The 20,125-nt window shown below is 47.0% G+C and overlaps 1 protein-coding gene across 1 annotated transcript; it reads right to left on the bottom strand.

Annotated features, from left to right (window-relative positions):
- Positions 1–247: 247 nt before the first annotated feature.
- PAX4 (paired box 4) lies at positions 248–18,167 on the bottom strand. The gene is given in 13 exon segments (XM_072762716.1): positions 248–412; positions 414–427; positions 764–905; positions 1,173–1,228; positions 1,676–1,745; positions 2,104–2,186; positions 2,410–2,535; positions 3,128–3,203; positions 3,503–3,718; positions 4,010–4,140; positions 9,689–9,809; positions 16,028–16,175; positions 18,073–18,167. Coding segments are annotated over 13 exon segments (1,443 nt in total).
- Positions 18,168–20,125: the final 1,958 nt, after the last annotated feature.

Below are 20,125 nucleotides of genomic sequence, written 5' to 3'. Positions count from 1 at the left end.
GGGGTGGGAGTATGAATGTTCATGGGAAAAACACTAACAGGAACTACTGCTAATTTAAAAAATGCTTTTATTCTTGCCAACTAGGAGCCATTTAAGGTCAGCGTGAGTAGTGGGTGGGCACAGTTTCTCCAGCCCCGGTGCTGCATTGGAGAGGCAGTGAGGCGGAGCCCAGCCAGGTCCACAGATGAAAAAGAGTCACAGGAAGGAGGAGGCAGCAATAATCTGCTTGGGCAGGATTAGGTCCTCCTCACCCTGTCTCCTTCCCAGCCTGGCCCTCCTCCCTCGTGCCAGGCTTTGCAGGGGTGGGGGGCTGGGCCAGAGTGAGGTCTAAGGGGCACCAAGACTGGTAATGGAGGCAATGGAAGGAAGGGCAAGGGTGGCAGAGCAGTACTGAATCCAGGGATCTCGGCTGCAGGAGGCAGGTAACCTACAGGGACAAAAAGAGGCTGAGTTTGCATTTGTTGCTGTCACCCCAGCCCTCAAAGTCACTGGTGGGAAGAGGGACAGACCTCAGTTCTCTCCCCTGAGGACATATATACTCAAGTCCCAATCCCATCCCCTCTTCCTGCTAAGGCTCTCAGTGATGCTAGAGACTCAGGGCCAGGGGGCTCTAGTGTCCAACCTTGTAAGTCATGCAAGGAAAGAAGAAAGCTGTGTCAAGATTTCTCGATGACCCCGACTGAAGATCCATGCCTTCTTGTAGGTCATAGAGTAAGTCCTCCCCACACTGTGCAGGAGTGAGGCCTGGCCTGTGGATTCTTACCCCAGCACGGCTTGAGAGAGGCTTGGGGTGGAGTGTCCCTCAGACACCTGTCTGGTGATGTCTCCCAATACAACTGATAGCAGGAGGGACCCAAGGATTCCAGGGCAGGTGGGACTGCTGTGGGCACACTGCCAGGGGACTGCTAGAAAAAGTAAGAGACCCCCAGGTGTCAGTGATGGCTCCTGTTCAGCAGACCTGGGGTTCTAAGGCAGCCCCCTGCCTCTGGCTGTATCCTGTACCACTCAGGAGGGCAGCATTCACAGGGTAGACTATGAGGATGGGGCTTTTCTAAAGTGTGCAGTGTAGGAACCTGAAGCAGTCAGGAATTCTAGCTCAGGCTCACTGGGAATGGCAGAAGCAGTGAATTCTTGTCTCCCCAGTTAACAAACGCCCCTCTCTTCCTGGATACCTGTGCAAAGGTGGTCCCTGGGGAGGCACTCGGGAGAGTCAGATCCTGGGAAGCACCTACAAGGTGAGAGCAGATCCACTCAGAAGGAGTAATGGGTCTAGGGAGTGGGGAATAGTGGGGAGTAGCTGGGAGGTCCTAAGAAAGCCAGCAACTTTTGGCAGGGATGAGAGGAGAGGGATGCTATGACCCTAAACAGCCTCCTCTCTAAGGCAGAGCCTTGGGAAACGGGGAAAGAAGGACTAAATCTCAGAGATGGTAAACTGGGAACAGTGTAGGTCTGAAGAACAGAGACTCTGAATGCCAAGCATCTAACATGGCCTTGCACATGGAAGATACCGAGTAAATGTTTGGTGGATGGATGGATGGATGGATGGATGGATGGATGGATGGATGGATGGATGGACGAGTGGGTGGATAGATGCATAGGTAAGTGCATGGATACATGCAAGGATTGGTGGGTAGGTGAGTGGATGGATGAAAGGACAGATGTGCAGAGAAATCACCTGAAATCTGCCTCTCCCACTTGAGCTTCTCTTGTCGGCGCCATTTGGCTCTTCGGTTGGAAAACCAGACCTGAAGGAGGGCAGAGACAGTGGACCTGGCTGTGCTCCCCACTGCCTGGCCCCTACTGCTCTCATCACATGTTCCTGGTCTAGACCCAGAGCACAGCCCTGTCCTCAGACCTGACATCCTCCCTCCCTGCTCTGGCCTTTGTTCTCTGTCCTCTTCCTCACTTCAAAGGCTTGGAGTGGGGAGGAGAGGAGAGCAACTAGCAGAAGGAGAACAAGGAGGGTCTTGTGTCTGATTTCGGCTACACAGATCTGTTTCCACCTTCCGGCCCCCTTCTCCACCTCACCAGAACTCAAAGCCTTCTCCATACAGACTCTGGATTCTTGTAGTTTGTGCCCCGTGTGTGGCAGAGCTCACTCACCCTCACCGTGTCCTCAGGCAGAGAGGTGGCAGCAGCCAGCTTCCCACGGGCCACCGAATCAGGATACTGGCCACGCTGGAACTCTGCAGAGATCGAGGCTTGCACAGTGAGGGCATGCAGAGAGGAACAAGGCCTGGGTCTCCCCCTCAGGCTCCTTGCACCGGCCACAACCCCACACTACCCTCCTCCCCAGGGCAGGGCCACCTACAGGCTCTGCTTCTCAGCCTTGCCCACAGGCCACAGGGCTTTGCCTCCATGGGTCACACCAAGCACCCTCTCACCCACTGTCTGCCCCAGCCCTGGCACCTTTCTCCAGCGCCTCAGCTTGGCCTGGGGAGAAGATAGTCCGATTCCGGTGGCCAGTCCCTGGGTGGGGACCCCGGGGAGTCTCAGAGCCACTATGGGGCGTGTGAGGAACTGGAGTTAAAACAGCTGTAAAGGCGGACAATGGCTTATGGTTGTTTGTGATAATCATTCTTCTCATCCCATGGGGTTCCCAAGCCCCTGGGGCTGTGGACAGGGGACAGTATGGGTATAAGAGCAGAGCCATGTTAGCAGGACATTCACAGCTCCTTGGAGGTTACTGCAGGGGCACTTAGGGGGAGGCACACCCAATGCCATGGTTGGGTGCATGCTTGGTGTTTGGGGAAATAGCAGCAAGGTTGGTCCAGGTTGCATGATCCCACAGAACCTGAAGGGTGCTCTGAGAAGCTGTTCTCGAGGCAGAGGGAGGGCATGGAAGGTCCAGTCCTTCCTCTTCCTCAGTAGATCCTGTGAATCTGAGGGCCAAGGGGCCTGAGTCCTGTTCCAGGACCTGCCAACGACTAGCTGGTAGCCTTGGGTAAGTCACTTCCCTTCTCTGAGCTTCAATTTTCTTCTACCAGGAGAGAACAATACTCCCTGCCGGGCCCTCCTTATTGTCTTTTTTGTGAGGGTGATCCAAGAGAGAACAAGAAAGGGCTTTGCAAACTGTAATAATCTTACATTTGTTCGGATCATCCCTGGGAGCAGTGCCAAGACCCACCTGGAGATCTGAGCTGTGCCCAGGGCAGTCTCTGGTCCTCCTGTAGTGCCCGCAGGACTCGATTGATGGAGGAGACCTGGGGGTGTTGGCGTGTGTATTGAGTGGGAAGACGGTGCGCAGACCCAGGGTTACATCCTGAGGATATTTCCCCAATAACCTTTCTCGCCTCTCTCTAGGCCCACACATCATTCCCAGGGTAGCCTCCTCTCTTCCCATGCTTGCTTTTACTCTCTTGTCCCACGACCCCACTTTTCAAAAGAAAGCCCATCAGCCTTGCCTCCCCAGCCTGGGATGGTCTCATTGCCAAATAAGAAGGGGTCTTCTCCCCAGATGGCCAGGTTGCCAGCCCTGGTGCAGGCAGGAGAGAGCACTTACACTGGGAGTCTTGTCCTGGGTGCAGAGTCCTTCAGCACAGAGCTGGCGTTGGATCTCCCAAGCAAAGAGGGCAGGACACTCACCCTTTAGCTGGGCAATTCGAGCCACCACAGGGGGTGTGGCCAGACGTGGCTTGCTTCCCCCAATCCCCTTGGGCTCCAAGACACCTGTGCGGTAGTAACGTGCTAGGATCTTGCTCACACAGCCATTAGATACCTGGGTCGGGTGAGAAGCAGGGACAGATGATGGCATGATGGGCAGAGGGTGAGCGTCCCTGGGGCAGAAGGAGGCTACAAGGCAAAGTGAGACCTAATGCCCCAGGCTGCAGAGTTGAGAATTCAGCGACACCTTTGAGAGCCTAAAGATCCCTACCCCGGACCCCAAGAGGGTCTCCTAGGAAGTAGCCCAAGACCCCAAAGCCCTCTGAGTCTGCAACAGCCTCACACTTGCCTTAGGAGGGTGTTTTGTCCCTGCTTCTTGTCCCCATCACCGGGTAAACCATACTACCTTAAGGCTCCGTGAGATGTCACAGGGCCGCATCCCGCTGACTGCTAGCTGCACAATCTGCTGCCGGGTGTCCAGGGGCAGGGGCCGGCCATTCACAAAAAGGCCCCCCAGCTGATTCACACTGCTGATCCCTGGGCATAAGAAGGAGGCATCCACACATCTCCCCTCTCCCCAGCCCACCTGTGGCATGGAGGACTCTCTTGGGGAGGGTTACTCAGGCTGCTCTGGTCTGGCTTCCCATCACAGAGAAAGTCCTCCCCTGAAACTCCCCAGCTCCCACTTTCTTTGGGAGGTGGCTCATGGGTGAACCTTTGCTTTGAGGCCACTTACACTGAACCCTGTGATCTAAGGGAAGCAAGGTGGAGCAGGAAGGAAATGACTGGATGAGGCTCCCCCAGAACACCAGCCAAGGGCACGGAAAGTGGTGGAGGGAAGCAGGGCCCTGAGGTATTTCCTCCCTCCTTAAGCCAACCTGTTTTTCCCACTTCTCCCAGGTGTCTTACCATCCTGCGGCATGTTCCTGGCCAACCCTCTTCACAGAAGGGCAGGGACTGGGAAGACTAGAGAAAGGAATTCCTCCGAGGAGCTCCTTCTTTGGTCTTGGGGTTGGGTCTGCAATGATTGCAATTATTTGGGTGAGGTCTCTGGCTCATGGTGGTCTTGGGTTGTAGTGTTTTGTGATAGAGGGTCAGGTTTCTCAAATTTGCAAGCAGGTTGGCTGAGAAAATTCAAATTCTCTCTACTTATACCCTTCAGTGATGAACTAACATATCACCAGTCCAGCAGAGGACTAGATCTTTCTGGATATCCTATAAGGGTGGGATAGAGGGTAGGAAGGCTCTCATTTCTCATACTTGCCATCATAAGAGGTCAGGGAAATAGAATAGGATTATGCTTACAAATGTTCAGGCTTTCCCTTTTAGAAGTCGGCGCCTGTTGTCTCCGACCCCTCAAAAGCCTTCTCAGCCCTGGGTGATATACTTGGGCCTCCTAAGTTCAGATTCAATTGGGTCAAAACCCAAAAATCTATAATATTCTGCCCAGCCAGAAGAGGGCATCATTGACTAAAGATCTCATTTGCTCTGGTCTGAGGCTAGAGACTAGGTTCAAGACTGCCTTCACTATCAGGCAGCTCCCAAGCTTAGTTTCTCCAAACCACCAACCACAGAGCTTTCCTCAGAGCACTTCATGGAAGGGTCTTGCTCCTGATTTTTTTCTTTTATACTCTCCAGGAAGCTCTGAGGAAACATGGGGGCTCAGCTCCACCCCTGGGCATTGAGGCTCTGGTCCCACACACTGGAAGTAAAGATGAACAAGCATGAATTCCAGGTTTCTCTTGGAAGAAACATCTCTTGACATCTTCCAACCTGCTGGGGTTGTTGGTTCCTATTAACTCTGGAGAGTTCTAGATCTTGCAGTGAAGCAGCTTCACTCTCAGAGACCAATTGTCTGGGATCACTCATTGAACTAACACTTAGGAAAGACATGTTGAAGGAAGAGAGTGAGGGGCAGGAGTGAGCACCATGCTACCGCACAATACCTTGTGAGCACAAGAGAGTCTGACCAGCAAAGGTTGCAGATCATGGGCCACCATGCCTTTCTTGCTTTTATCAGGGAGTAACAGGAGTAGAAACCACCTCCTTTCTCACCTGCAAACCTGGTAGGGCTGGAGGTCACCCCAGAAAATAGCTCATGAAGAGACCTTTCCTGTAATAACTATGCCGTCTTGGCTCAGCTCACTAATCTGCAGTTCTTTTCTGAATAAAGTATTAACCATTTGTATATTGCTGGTTGTTCAGGATGAAGGGAGTGAAAAGAGAAGGAACAAGGTTTTTGCCCCCCAAGAGATTACAGAGCAGCCAGGAAGAGGAGACCAGCACAGGTGAAACAAGGAACCCACAGAATATGGAATCTGGAGTTGCTTTTAACTCAGTGGCTGAATTCGCTTTTACTCACTCCTCTCCAAGGAGGTAGAGACATGTTCCCCCTTCAAGCTCTCACCTTTCCAGAAAGCCAGGATAGAAGGCAGAGATCTTTCCAAAAAGAAAGCTGAGGCACAGATTGGGGTTCCCACAAATCAGGGGGCCACCCAGGGAGTAAAACTCAAGGAGGTTTAGAAGCCAGTCCCTCATTGGAAGCCAAAATTTCCAGCTTCTATTCCTGAGGTTATTTCTCTGCCCCCTACCCCTGCTTCATGTTTGTGTAATTGCCATCAAAAGAGAAGAGAGTCAAGCTGGAAATAGAAAGGGCTCTGCCAGGGCAGGGGATGTGTGAGCTCAGGATATCAGCCAAAACTTTGCTATGACTATGTCCCCTCTAAGTGACCAGAACTCAGAGGAGGAATGGGGACTTGGGTTCAACATCCAAACCTCAGTCAGGTCCAAATGTAAAATTCACAAACAGAAACTCCATTCCCAACAGCCACCCCACTCCTCCCCAACATTCATAACTTGTCTGATAAAAGAGCTGGTTCTCACAAGATGGGAAAGCAGGGTAGGGAGTTGGAGGGGCAGGAGAGTGCAAGGCTGCAAAGACAGAGGAGGGAAGTTGGTTTTGGCCACAGAAAGACATGGAGACAGCATGGGAGGCAGAGCAGACAATGAGCCTGCAGGTGAGCTACCTGTGTGGAGGTAAGGAGGTGGGTGCTTCAGTAGGATGATCTCAGTCTCCTATGCTGGACTCCTGAGACCCCTGCAGGCTCCAGGGGTGATGATGGTGGTCTGGTCCTAGTAACAGCCTCCACTCTGCTCCTGCTTCAGTCCTGCCAGGGGGTCCAGAGCTACAGAGAGCCCGTGCTCAGAAGCAGAGGGCAGCCTTCTGGGAGCAGCCAGTGATGTCACAGGCCATGAGCAGAGGAGAGAGGAGGAGGGAGGTGTGCATGGGGCTGACTGACACTGGCCCTGAGGCAGAGCAAACCACAGCCAATGACCCATTCTGTCCTTCCATGGGAAGTCCTCAGAGCCCACCTGGTGTTTACCTGCCACCCTCAAGCGCACCCACTCAAGGGCCAGAACTCCTGAAGGGATTGGGGAATATAGAAGATGGGGGAATTTCAGACTGTATCCTCAATGTTTTGAATGCACAGAAGCCAAGGGTGACATCTAGAACCACAGACAGCTTTCCAGCCAGAATGCACATGCTAGAGTTTGGGAGTCAATTCCTGGGTCTTGTGTATATTACTATAAAAGATAATTGGTTATATAGACTGATACCTAATACTGGCCAAGTTAGCTCCTAAATCTCTGAGAGAATGATGGTACATGTAGAAAAGCATGTGTCACATAGCACCAGCTCTCTCCACAGAGCATCTTCACCAATACTCCAGTTGGCTCCTTGACTGAGGTGACACCAAGGATGAATTTTAGAAATAGGGGCACCTTGGACTATAGAACCCTGGCAATAGTGGTGATGGCAATGAGCCTCTAGGGTAGTTAGGATGCAGATGGGGTGTTTACGAGGAGGTGTGCAACTTGGTTTTCTTCTTCCATCCCTAGATATTATCAGGCTCCATTCCACTAATGATTTGGTGCTTTTAAACTCCGTGTCATGAATGATGCTCCTGTGCCCACAGAGGACACCACAGGTTATATGGATCATCGTTGGGGTGGGGGAAACCAGGAGCTGGCTAGGTGGTTCTTGTGGAGTGGGGTGCTTGGAAGTGAAACATAGCTCTAGTGATGAAAGCTTTGTTGCCACCATGGTCTTGTGCAGATCCTTTATGAATAATCCAACATGGAAAGTCCTTTGGGTCCATTCCATACCTTGGATTCTGTGAAACCCTCTCAGAAGTCAGGCTGAAAGTAAGCAGGGTGTAGAGCAATAAAGCTAGACCCAGAGGGTGGAAGAATGGATTTCACGTTTGGGGGTGGGGGAGATTAGGTGTGGATGTTGTATATTCAGCTTGATCCTAAGGTTGAGAACGCTTGTTCTCAAAGCAGGGCCAAATGTATCACAGAAATGGGTGTTCTATATGACCTCTCCTCTTGCAGACCCCTCCAGCCTCCTCAGGCTGGCCTAGAGCCCTGGGCCACAAGGGGAGACTGTAGCAGTTGGCTTCAGCACCATGGGCAGGGTGGCACATACACTAGTACCTATGGAGCCCATTTAATCCCTGGGCATCTGGAACTGCTGCTCACTCTACTCAGCCATGCCTGGGTGACAGAGGGTCTCATGTAAGTCCCATGGAAGCCCTGCTCTTAGTCCTCCTTTCCTGCCTCAGCCCTTCCCCCTCACATCTGCCCCTGTGTCTGGGGGCACAAGGCTCTGTGTCCTGACCTATTCCCATAGACAGCTGCATGAGGGGTGGGGATAGGGGTGTCAGGGGGAGAGGGGACAAGCCCTGGCAGATGGTGGTGGCAGCGATTTCCCCCATAAACTACCCTCTCCCCCCCGCCTTTACAACGCGATCTTGGGTCTGAACAAACAGAGGCTTTCGACCTAGAGTTGATGGAGGGAGGGAGAAGAGAGGAAGGGCCCTGGCAGGGGGGCCTAGCCAGCCCAAAGGCTCAGCCACTCAGCCCTCTGCCCAGCTCACCAGACTGTTTGAGAAGCAAATATCTGCCCTCACTGTCTGACTCTCTCAACCTCCCTCACCAGGTTTGGGGCTAATTGTCCCTCATTAGCTGGGCCCAGGCTGCCACCAGCCCCCGCCATCTGCTCGAAATTATACATTAACTCTGAGGTCTTGCCACCCGCCAGCCAGACTGCGCGCCCCTCTCCAGGCCGCCCATGGCCATTCTAGTCTGTCGCTCGCCCTGATGTAAAGCCCTAACTGCTGGCTTCTTCTGCCTTAGGGACCTCCTAGAATAAAGCCTGGTGGCTATGGAAAAGATCTGTCCTCAGGGGAGGGGGCAGGAATTCCCCTGACCTCCTCACAGGGCCAGAAGACAAGACAGGCCCGTGCGCAAAGCTGGAGAGGGCAGGGGCAGCCAGTGCAGAGACCCAGCGGTGACAGCGGCTTTGGTCTGACACCTCAGCCGGGGTTTCTGGCACTCACTGGAGGAGGTAACACCAGTTCCAGGCTGTTTCCACCCCCTCCCTGTGGCAGCTGTTAGTTGGCTGTGGGGTCCTGTCTCCCATCTTCCTTCTCTTCAGCAAGAACCTTCTCTGGCCAGCCCTCAGCTTTCCAGAGCGCACTGCGCTGCGCCACCTCTCCAACGCCACTCTCTGGCAGATGCGTCTCCGTTTACTGTCAGAGCAGTTTCCTTGCTACGAAAGCACGGGGAATCTTCAAGGTCCCTGGCTATTCCTAAACTGGATGTGGAAGTTGCAACCCCTCCCCACCCCCAAAGCTTTAGGTAGTTATCCTGCTCTGCCTACCCAGACCAAGCTCTAATACCTGCAAATCCTGCACTTTCCACTGAGTTTCTAGAAGGCCGGCTACCTGGCTCCCTCCCTCTGAATGGGCCAGGGAAGCAGTAACAACTTGTCCTCCCAACTGTGGCTTTGAACTGGGGCACCGAAAATGCCTCCTTTCCTCCTCTTTTTTCCAAGAGCCCCTAGCTTCTGAGCTCAACTCCTCCCCAAGGTTCTCTCAGGACTGGGCTCTGCAGGGGAGGGTGGTGAGTCTGCACTTCCCTAAGAGAGCTGGGGAGTTCCAGAATTAAAGCCTAGAAGCCAGAAGGCCAGGCAAGGAAACCCAAGGGGATACAAGGGCAGGATAGGAAGAGCCCAGCCCACCGTGCGCCCCCGACTGCAGCCGGCCGGGGTGGTCGGGTGATGCTCTGCCGCCGCCTGTGGACAATGTGTCCTCGGGCCACACGCGGGCCAGCCCTGCCCGGGTGGGGAAGCTGCGGCCCAGCTGGGGTTTTCACACCCACCCAGAAACCTGAAATTCAATCTGTTCCCTGGAGCCTGCTAGCTCTGTCAGAGCTTCCCCTCCTCCTCGCAAAGCTTCCCTCCTCCTCCCCTCCTCCACTTTTCGTGGGGTAGAGGATCTGGGAAGGCAGATAGCAGTCCATTTTTTAAATACACTTCAATAAACTTTATTTTTTAGAACAGTCTTAGGTTTACAGAGGACTTTCAAAGATAAAGTCCTCATACATAGAGTTCTTATACACCCTATGATGTTATTATTAACATCTTACATTAGTTTGTATATTTGTTGTAATGAAGAAGCCAACACTGACACATTGTTAGTAAATCCATCTTTTATTCAGATTTCCTCAGGTTTTCCCTAATGTCCTCTTTCTCTTCCAGGATCCCATACAGGAGATTACATTTAGTCACCATGTCTCCTTAGGCTCCTCTTGGCTGGGGCAGCTTTCTCAAACTCTCTTGTTTTTGATAACTGAAAAATTTGAAGAGTCGAGTATTTTGTAGAGTGTCCTTCAATTGGGATTCATCTGATGTTTTTCTTATGATTAGATTGGGCTTATGAGTTTTGAGGGAAAAGACCACAGAAGGTAAGTGTCATTCCTATCGCATCATGTTAAGAGTATATGCTGTCAAATGATGACATCACTGTTGATGTTGACTTTGATCACCTGGTTGTGGTAGTGTCCGTCAGGTGTCTCCACTGAAGTCACTCTTGTGCCTCCTTCCCATACAGTGCTTTTCTGAAGGAAGTCCTTATGCACAGCTCACACTCAAGGAATGGGGAGGGGAGTTATACTTTCAGCTTGAGGGTGGGCCACCTACATAAATTATTTGGATTTCTTCTGCCCAGAAGATTTTTCTCTCCTCTCTCATTTTGGCAATTCTGTAAGCGTGTGGTGGTATCTCATTGTTGTTTTAATTTGCATTTCCCTGATGACATTTGATGTGGATTATCTTGTCATGTGCTTATTTGCCATCTGGGTATCTTTTTTGGTGATGTATCTGTTAAGGTCTTTGGCTCATTTTTAATCAGATTGTTTTCTTATTGTTGAGTTTTAAGAGTTCTTTGTACATTTTGGATAACAGTTATCAGATGTATCTTTTGCAAATATTTTCTCACAGTTTGTGGCTTATCTTCTAATTTTTTTTGACATTGTCTTTCAAAGAGCAGAAGTTTTTAATTGCACTGAAATCCAGCTTATCAGTTATTTCTTTCATGGATTATATATTACTTGTTGTATCTAAGAAGATAATCACCATACTCACAGACTTCATTTTTTTTTTAGAGCAATCTTAAGTTTATAGTACAACTGAGAGGAAGAGACAGATTTCCCACAGACCTCCTGCCCTCCACACATATATAGTCTCCTGCATTCAACATCCCCCATGTTACAACTGATGAAACAAAGCTATAGGTTTTGTAGATGTTTTTTATCGAGTTGAAGAAGATCCCCTGTATTCCTAGTTTACTGAGAGTTTTTATCATGACTGGGTATTGGATTTTGTTAAATGCTTTTTCTACATCAGTTGACATAATTTTTTTTCTTTAGCCTATTGATGTGGTGGATTATACTGATTGATCTTTAAATGTTGAACTAGCTTTGCATACGTGGAATAAATCCACTTGGTCACGGTATATAATTCTTTTTATACATTGTTGGATTCAATTTGCTAATACTTTGTTAAGGATTTTTTTTCATTTGTGTTACTTAGACATATTGGTCTTCAGTTTTCCTTTCTTGTAGCTTCTTTACCATTCTTTGTCATTAGGGTAATTAATGCTGGTCTCCTACCATGAGTTGGGAAGTATTCTCTTGGATAGCCAGCTTTGAGAGTGAGGGCAGGGTCTGCCAAGGAGATGTAACTCAGGCTGAGAGACACACAAAATGCATCTCCTGTCACTGCATCCAGGACAGTATGACTCAGTAATTATCAGCAGGACCTTTAAAACCATCAAACCTCAATTCCTATCCTGTCTCTGCCATGATATCTGCATGATCTTGGGCCAGTTAACTGTTAATTTAACAAATAATTATTGAACACCTACTATGTGCCAGGCATTGGGATAGCAGTAGTTAATAGAGAAAGACCAATACCATATGATTTCAGTATATGTGGAATTTAAGAAACACAGCAAATGAGCAAGGGGACAAAAATAAAAGAGAGAGAGAGAAGCCAAGAAACAGACTCAGCTACAGAGAACAAATTCATGGTTGAGCAGGAGGGGGCCGGGGGAGGGGGAGACAGATGAAATCAGGGATTAAGAAGTGTACTTGTGATGAGCACTGGGTGATACATGGAATTGCTGAATCACTATATTTTATACTTGAAACTAATATAACACTGTACGTTAACTATACTGGAAATTAAATTAAATTAAATTAAATTAAATTAAATTAAATATAATAAAGAAAGACAAATCCTAACCCTTTCAGAGCTTGCTTTTTGGGGGCTTACATCTTAAAACTTTCTGTTTTCCACATCTTCAGCTTTCCACATCTATAAAATGGGACCATAGCAGTGCTTACTCCATAGGACTGTTGCATTACATATGTTAGTATATATAAAGAACATTCCATACAAGTATTATATTATTATTGTTACTACTGCTCTTACTACTGTTAGGCACCAGTAGGTAATCCCATTATCTATTGACTGAGTTCTGTAGCTCTAGTCTAGAAGCTTCCCAGCCCCACCCTTGCTGTCTGTAGTCTGCATTCCTGTCATTTCTGCCTCTATGCTTCTTCAGTTGACCCTTCTGATCTCCAAGTTCATGAAGCCTATTATATGAAATTCCTTCTCTGACCTAGAGTCACCTAACTTGGGAGATAATTGGGCGGCTATCTTTCAAAGGGCGGCCTTTGAAATACAGTAAAAGTTTTTCATTTTTGAAAGGGAGGGAATGAGGAACAAAAGTCATCAATGATCCAAGGTCTTTGTATCCTTTCTGATGGTTGCAGGGGCTTGGCCAGGCCCAGGACAGAGAGGGGACTGTGTTAATTTAAGCTAACCATCCCTGAAACTAGATCTGTCAAGGGTCCTACATAAGAAAGCTCAGTGCTCCAGCTCGGGTAAGTTTCCACTACTTAGTAAGACTCAAAGGCAATGGGGAAGAAAATTCTCTAAGGATAAGGATCTCATCTCTGTCTCAGAAATCCAGAGCTCTTATCTTTACTGTGCCTCCAAAGGCTTCCAAAGCAACACCTGCTCAAGCCCAACAGAAGTCACCCTATCTAGAGATTAAGCTGTGTAAAGATAGGTAGTTTTAAAGAAAGTCTCATTGCTATTTCTGGCTTGGCACCATCCAATACAATAACCAGATTCTGAATGGTCCATGGTCCCAGGTTTCATCCATGGTCCCAGTTTGCATCCCCATTCACCATCAACCCCAGCTCACCTGATTCCTCCTTACTGGTCCTCAGGTCCACTCTTGGTTCTACATCAAAGGGCTCTTACTCTCAAGTCTCCACTACCTGGAATCAATGATTTTAGACTTCCCTGCACTGCTCCACATTTCCCTTTTATTTTTATTGGAAGACACGCAACATTAATGTTCAGGGGAAGCCTCTGTTGACTATCTAATTCTTCTTCCCTCTCTCCCACTCTCCAGCATTTAGACCGCTGACTGCAGCCCGGACTTACTCCACCCACCTTGCCAGTTTCTCTCCAGCCTCCTGGTACCTTGATTTCATTCTCTTAATTTTCTTTATATTTTCTGTAATTTAATGTATAATAATAATTGTTCCAACCAAACAGTAGTTGGAGAGAAAGCTGGCTATCTCTGCTGGACCCCACGGAGATCAGTCCCTTGGGAGCCTGGCAGACCCAGAGGGCTCATTGGGTCTGTAGGCGGGCTCCCCCTGCAGCCTGCCCAGTGCCTTGCATTTGGTGGGGACAGCCTGATTGTAACTGTAGGTGACCCAGGCTTCCATCCTCACAACTTCCCTGAAAGTGTGAGCAGTGTGACGGGTGGGGGAGTCAGCACCAGGTCAGAAGGGGCAAAAGAGTTGCAGACTTGGGCAAGAACGGCAGCTGAGAGTGCTCTGGGATACGTGGACCCTTTCAATCCCACATCCTCCCAAACTGCTCCCCTATGCATCTTTCTGTCTCCAGGGATGGAATTGAAAAGACAGGCTCTGGAACCCAACAGAGTAAACTATTTTGGAACTGTTCGAGGAAGCTGGGTTTGAGAATAGAATTCTCCAGTTTTATTTTTTCAGGGGAAAACGGAATTTATTTTAAAACAAACAGTAAAAATATCGGTCAAATTATCTAACATAATTGCTCAAAGGCACTAATCTTAGTAACTCAGAAAAAAATTGTAATTATGTAGGATCTGTAGTAAAAAATGCTGATTTTTACCTAAAGCCTACCATTTTAACCACTTTTTAAATGTATGATTCAGTGACATTAAGCATATTTACAGTGTTGTGCAACTATCATCACTGTCCATTTCCAAAACTTTTCATCATCCCAAATTCTGTACCCTTTAAACAGTAATTCTGCATTCCTCCCTCCCCTAACCCTTGGACCTCTACACTACTTTCTCTCCATGAATTTGCCTATTCTAGGCACCACGAATGTGTGGGATCATGCAACATTTGTCCTTTTGTGTCTGACTCATTTCATTTACCATGGTGTTTTTAAGAAGGAATCTCTTGTGCATGCTTCCACTTGCCCTCCTCTTCATCATCACGGTCTCAAAAAGTTAAAGCTGATTTTGAAGCTATTGGCAGAGTCTTGCAGGGAAGAATGGAGGTGTTTGTCTATGAAGATGATGGGTAGAAGCAAAGCAAGTATGTAAATAACAAACTCCCTTAGGATTGAGTTCACACATCTTGAGTAGTGGGAGGGCCCCAGTTGAGAGAGAAGACAAGAGAATTTCATCAGTCAGTTCACAGAGAAACCAGGCAATTCAAATAAGATGATGGCAGCTTCTCTCCCCCGGATGCTTGGGGTTCTCTGCACTAGAAGGTGAGTTCTCTGAGCTCCAGTCTCCCTTGGCAGATGACAAAGATGTAGAGGCAAAATAGAGGAATAAAAATCTCCATTGAGTCCTGCCTCCTAGCTTTTAAATTGTTCCTCTTCCAATTCATTCTCATGAATTTTTTTTTTTAAATTCATGGAGTAGGAGATGAAAGGGAACAGTTTGGAGTAGGAGGAAGTAGTATGTAGGAGGGGAATGAGAAAGAGAAGACATGGGAAAATCTCTACTCTTGACTGCCTGGCATCTTCTGTCCTGCCCCATCAAGACAAGGTGGGAGAACACCATTGGCAAGTATGTGGAGGGCTAGAAAATTTAATTTTTAGGTCAAACTCTGCTACTTATTTGCCATGGGACCTCAGCTTTCTAGGAATAAACTATCTGTAGTTCACTTTGTCTTGTTGTTACAGGGAGTTGTATTAGTTTGCTATAGCACCTGAAACCAAATACCACATAGTGGATAGCTTAACAGAGATTTATTGTTTCACAGTTCTGGATGCTGGAAGTCTGACATCAAGGTGGCAGCAGGTCCATTCTCCTTCTGAGGTTCTAGGGAAGGATCTGTGTCAGGTCTTTCTCCTAGTTTCTGGTAGTTCATTGGCTTGTGGCTGCATGACTTCAGTGTTCCCACAGTGCCCTTCCTGTGTATATGTCCTTTTGCAAGGCATTCTTCAATTAAGATACCTGTCATATTGGATTAGGGGCCCACCATACTCCAGGATAATCAATTTTAACTGAACTATTACATCTACAATGACCTTATCTCCACGTACAGTCACATTATAAGGTACTGGGGGTGAGGATTCCATCACATTAATTTTAGGAGGACACAGTTCAACCTGTAACAAGACTGAGTCCATTGTTTTAATCAGGACCTCTTCTATGGTAACCTCTTAGCAGTGAGGCCTGGAGACAGATAACCAGGCCCTTCCTGGCCACATCCCAAGAAGAGAGCATCTTCCTCTCTATCCTGTCCTGTCTGGTCCCCAAGATGAGTTCCTACCCTGCTTCTTGGGAAGGGACTCTAGAGCAAGTGCCCAGCCAAGCTGGCTCTCACAAACATGACATCACTTTGTGCTGGTCATCATGTTCTTAGAAGTGCTTCTAGGACTCATTTTAGGTTCATCCTGTCTCTTCCTGGAGTTTCTAGGCCCCAGGGTGAGGAGATCAGTTGCTGCCCAGGGTCCATACGATAAACAGTCCTCAAGTTAACTCACTGCCTCCTGCAAATCCACCTTGACCATCCTATGACATCCACAATATGTCCGTTGGATGGAGAAAGAAGCCACAGGCCAAGCACTGGGCATGCCCTGCCCATAAGGCTTTGCTGGGCAGCTAGAGGGCAGCATTTTGATCACCAAGTACCTGGAAGGAAGGAATCCCCAAGAGAAGGCAAAAGCCCTGGAAATGAGGGAGGGGGCTGGAACAAACAAGGATCATTAAAGTAAATCCCCTCCTTAAAAATCATTCCCAGGACTTCCAACTTTCTCAGATATTGTCAGTTTTGTCTAAACCCAAGAGGGAGTTGAGAAGAGACTCCCTCTAATCTCTATTTTGTAGGAACAGAAAATTTCTTGGCAGAGAAAGGACAATCAAGTTGGATAAAAGGGGGAAAAAATTCCCAATGAGCTAGATAACAGTTTCTGTAGGAGGAAAGCAGAGAACTGCCACGGTGGCTTGCAACAATGACTCATCTCTCCAGCATTTTGTTTCTAGGACTGAAATAAAAAGGATTATTTGGTGGGGAAAATAAAAGATGGGCGAGCAAGAGACCTTGAACAGTAAGAAAAAAATGGGCAGATAAGGTGAATGTTATTATATGGAACAAGTCTTTGACAATGATTTCAACCTTTGGGCAGGGTGGGATGGACTCAAAGAGGCTTCCAAAATATACTTCATGAATACATTAAATGATAGAGGGGTGCCTGGGTGACTCAGTGGGTGAAGTATGTGCCTTTGGCTCAGGTCATGATATCAGGGTCCTAGGATCAAGGCCCATAGGGGCCTCCTTGCTTAATGGAGAGTCTGCTTCTCCCTCTCCCTCTGCCCTTCCCCCTGGATTGAGCTCTCTCTCTCTCAAATAAATAAAATCTTAAAAAAATAAAAAAAAGATTAGCTGATAGAAGGATTAAGATTTTAAATTTAGGAGTCAAACAGACCTGGGTTTGAATCCTGTCCTCCTGAGCCTCAAGTTTATTGTCTTTATAATGGAAACATTTCCCCTGTGGGATTATTATAGAAATTTCATGAGATAAAATGATAATATATTCAAAATATCTATTACTATGCCTGCTGCATTGTAGAGACTGAATAAAAGGTAATGTTTCTAACTTGCTTACGCACCAGTAGAAGGCAACAGGAAGCTGCTTTGCTATCAAAAATGAGCATGTGCGTTATGCAGCCATACTGAAGTGGTACACAACAAAATCAAGCTAAACAAACAACTCAAATAGAAAAGTCTTTTGTAGGTTTTCTAGGCTGATGGCTTATAGTCACATGAGGCTCTCCTATTCATTCTTTCTCACCTAGGCGCATTTTTTTTTCTTTTTTTTGTTTTTTTTTTCTTTCCCTTATTTTTTTTTTCTTTTTTTTTCCTTGACCTTAAGGTTGTGATGAGCCTCCAAGGCCCCCCGGACCACACTTTGAGAACCCTTCATCTCTTACAATGTTTCCCAACAAGTGGTTCACACATATCATTTGGCTTGATGTGGCAAAAAAAAAAAAAAAAAAAAAAAAAGGTTTTATTTCAATAATTATGTATTTCAAGTGCTTATTAGAGGTTACACTAAAAAAAAAAAAGAAGAAGTTATAACTGATGATACACTTGACCTATCTGATTATTCCTTCGGGTGCAGCAAATCGGTCCCAATTAAAAAAAATTAATAATAATAATAAGCAATTGTCAAGTGTCCTCGTCAAAGAACAACAGTCGAGCCAAAACGTTCTGCTTTGTCTGCATTTTCCAGAAGGGTGGAATTCCTTCCACAGAGTGAAACTATTCTCCTAAAAAATATCACCATTCGCATTTCGTGAAATCAGCCATAGGTTGATGTGGGGAGACAGGTCGGGCTTTAAGATTCCGGGAGCATAAAAAAAAAAAAAAAGATTTCTATTTCCAGGAAGAAGCAGAAAAGAGGAATATAGGTAAATGGCTAAGGGCTCGTGGCTGGTCATCAGCCGGGTCTGGGTGGGGCCCGCAGGTCTGGCATTGCTCTAGCGCTGTGATCGCGAACGAACTGCCATTCGCAATAGAGTCACCTACGGGCCATTAGCCACGATACCGCACGGGAGGCAAACGGCACAGAGCCCGGCCCCGACGGGCACTCGGCGGCTCGTGGGTCCCACGACGCTCGGCATCCCCGCGGGCGCTGCAGATGCTCGCCCAGGAGCGCAGGTGCTCAGCCTCAGAGGAAAAAAAAAAAAAAAAGTTAGAAAGGTATAACTATCAAGCTGTCACTAAGGAGAAGCAATTTGCTCTCTTTCTAGGGTGCACTCTGGGCTGTGTTGGCCAGTAGACAAGGACTTGCAGGACCAAGGACTGCAGAGGAGCTACAACACTATTCCCTGAATGAATGATTAGAGCTGAACTTCTGGGCTCTTCTCTCCATTATACAACCAGCACCCCTGTGGGAATCTGGGAGGGGAGGGAGGTGAGAACCTCTGTGAGCAACCAAGCACTTCAAGGTTGCCTCACTGGGGAGAAGTTCATCAGTACCACTGACCTCCTAACCAATTGCTACACTTTTCTGTGAGCATTTATTATGCTCCCACTATGTTTTGACTCCTTTTCTGTCTATTGCATTTATTTCCTGGCCCTAACAAAGTTTTTACATTTTAGGTTGAAAATCTGAAGGAAAAAAAATCCTTGGGGGTGGAATTTTTGTATTGGGGGGCATTCAATTACAATGTGTTTATTTTTGGTTTAGGAAAAGAGACAAAAGCATTTAGAAATGTGAAGGAGTCATAAGCAAGAAGAAAGATGAATGGAAGGAAAAGAAGAAGGGAAATGAATGACTAGGGGAGTCTGAGCAGCATTTAACATTAGGGTAACTGAAGAGATTTTCCCATTAGTTTGTCATGGTGAGGAAGAAAAAATTGGCCTCATATCACAGAGAAGAGCAGGTTGGAAATCTAACTTCACTGGGATTCCATGGGTAGTAATTCCTAGGAAGAGAAACAATCCTAATCTTTCCAGGGGAATTCAAACACTAAGATGTAAAGGTCTAAAGTAGAGTTAAAATGCACTGATATCCTCATGTTTGCCCCTAAATCTGGGAATCCAGAGTTCAGAAGAGTTAATAATCTTGTTCTGGCTACAAGGACTAGATGGGAATGGAAAAGCTTATGTTTATTTGGCTATCACAGTGAGAAAGGTGGAGAGCCATAGGCTCAAGTAGAACTTGGTTTGGAGGAGAGGTCTGAGATGAGAATAGAGTGGGTTAGTTACTTCTTTTACAGAATTTGGGTCCTAAATTAAGTTGCACCAGGCTGCTTGAAGAATAAAGAGTTTTACTCTTTAGGGGCATAGGATTTTTGTTTTATCAGTTGGTTTACAATGAAGAATTTCTAAGCTCTGGGAGAAGGAGAATATTCCCAGGATTAGATACTGTCTCTAACCTCATTTTGGATTATGATAGCATGTAAGTAGTTACAATCCCAAAAAAATAAATTGAGGAAAGACAAATGAAATGAGGTCACAGTACCTCTTGGAATTGTTACTAATAATATGATTGGTAAAATAATAAAGCTCCTGGAAGATAATTTAGGGGAATATCTTTATGACCAAATGCCAGATACACATATTGTAAAATGCTAACCCTTATTAGAAATTAGGAAAATTATGTCTACATGGAGAAACAAAAGAAATTAGGAAAATTAAAATTAAGAACATAATGAGATACTACTGTATGGAGTCTAACTTGGTACCACTCTGGTAAAAGATCGGCATTATTCACCAAAGTTAAAGATATTAATAACCTATGACCCTCTATTATTCCCCAAAGAAATTCATGTGCATGAATGTTTATTTATAATATCTAAAAATTGTATGCAATACTGTTCCAGACACTGTTGCTATGTTTTAAGCCACCCTAAACTTTGAAGCATAAAACTACCACCATTTTGTTATGCTTATGGATTCTGTGAGTCTGGAGTTTAGAAAGAAACAGTCTAGATATCTTATCTCAGCTCTGTAATGTGGCTTCTACTGGGAGGTTCAAACACTGTGACTCAGTAGTAAAGGGCTGGAGTCATATAAAGGCTTTTTCACTCATGCATCCTTCTGTTGGTGCCTGCTATTGGCAGGAATTCAGCAG

This window comes from Vulpes vulpes, chromosome 7 (assembly GCF_048418805.1).
Source record: "Vulpes vulpes isolate BD-2025 chromosome 7, VulVul3, whole genome shotgun sequence".
In the NCBI taxonomy this organism is placed as follows: Eukaryota; Metazoa; Chordata; class Mammalia; order Carnivora; family Canidae; genus Vulpes; species Vulpes vulpes.
This window is presented reverse-complemented; position numbering and strand designations above follow the sequence as displayed.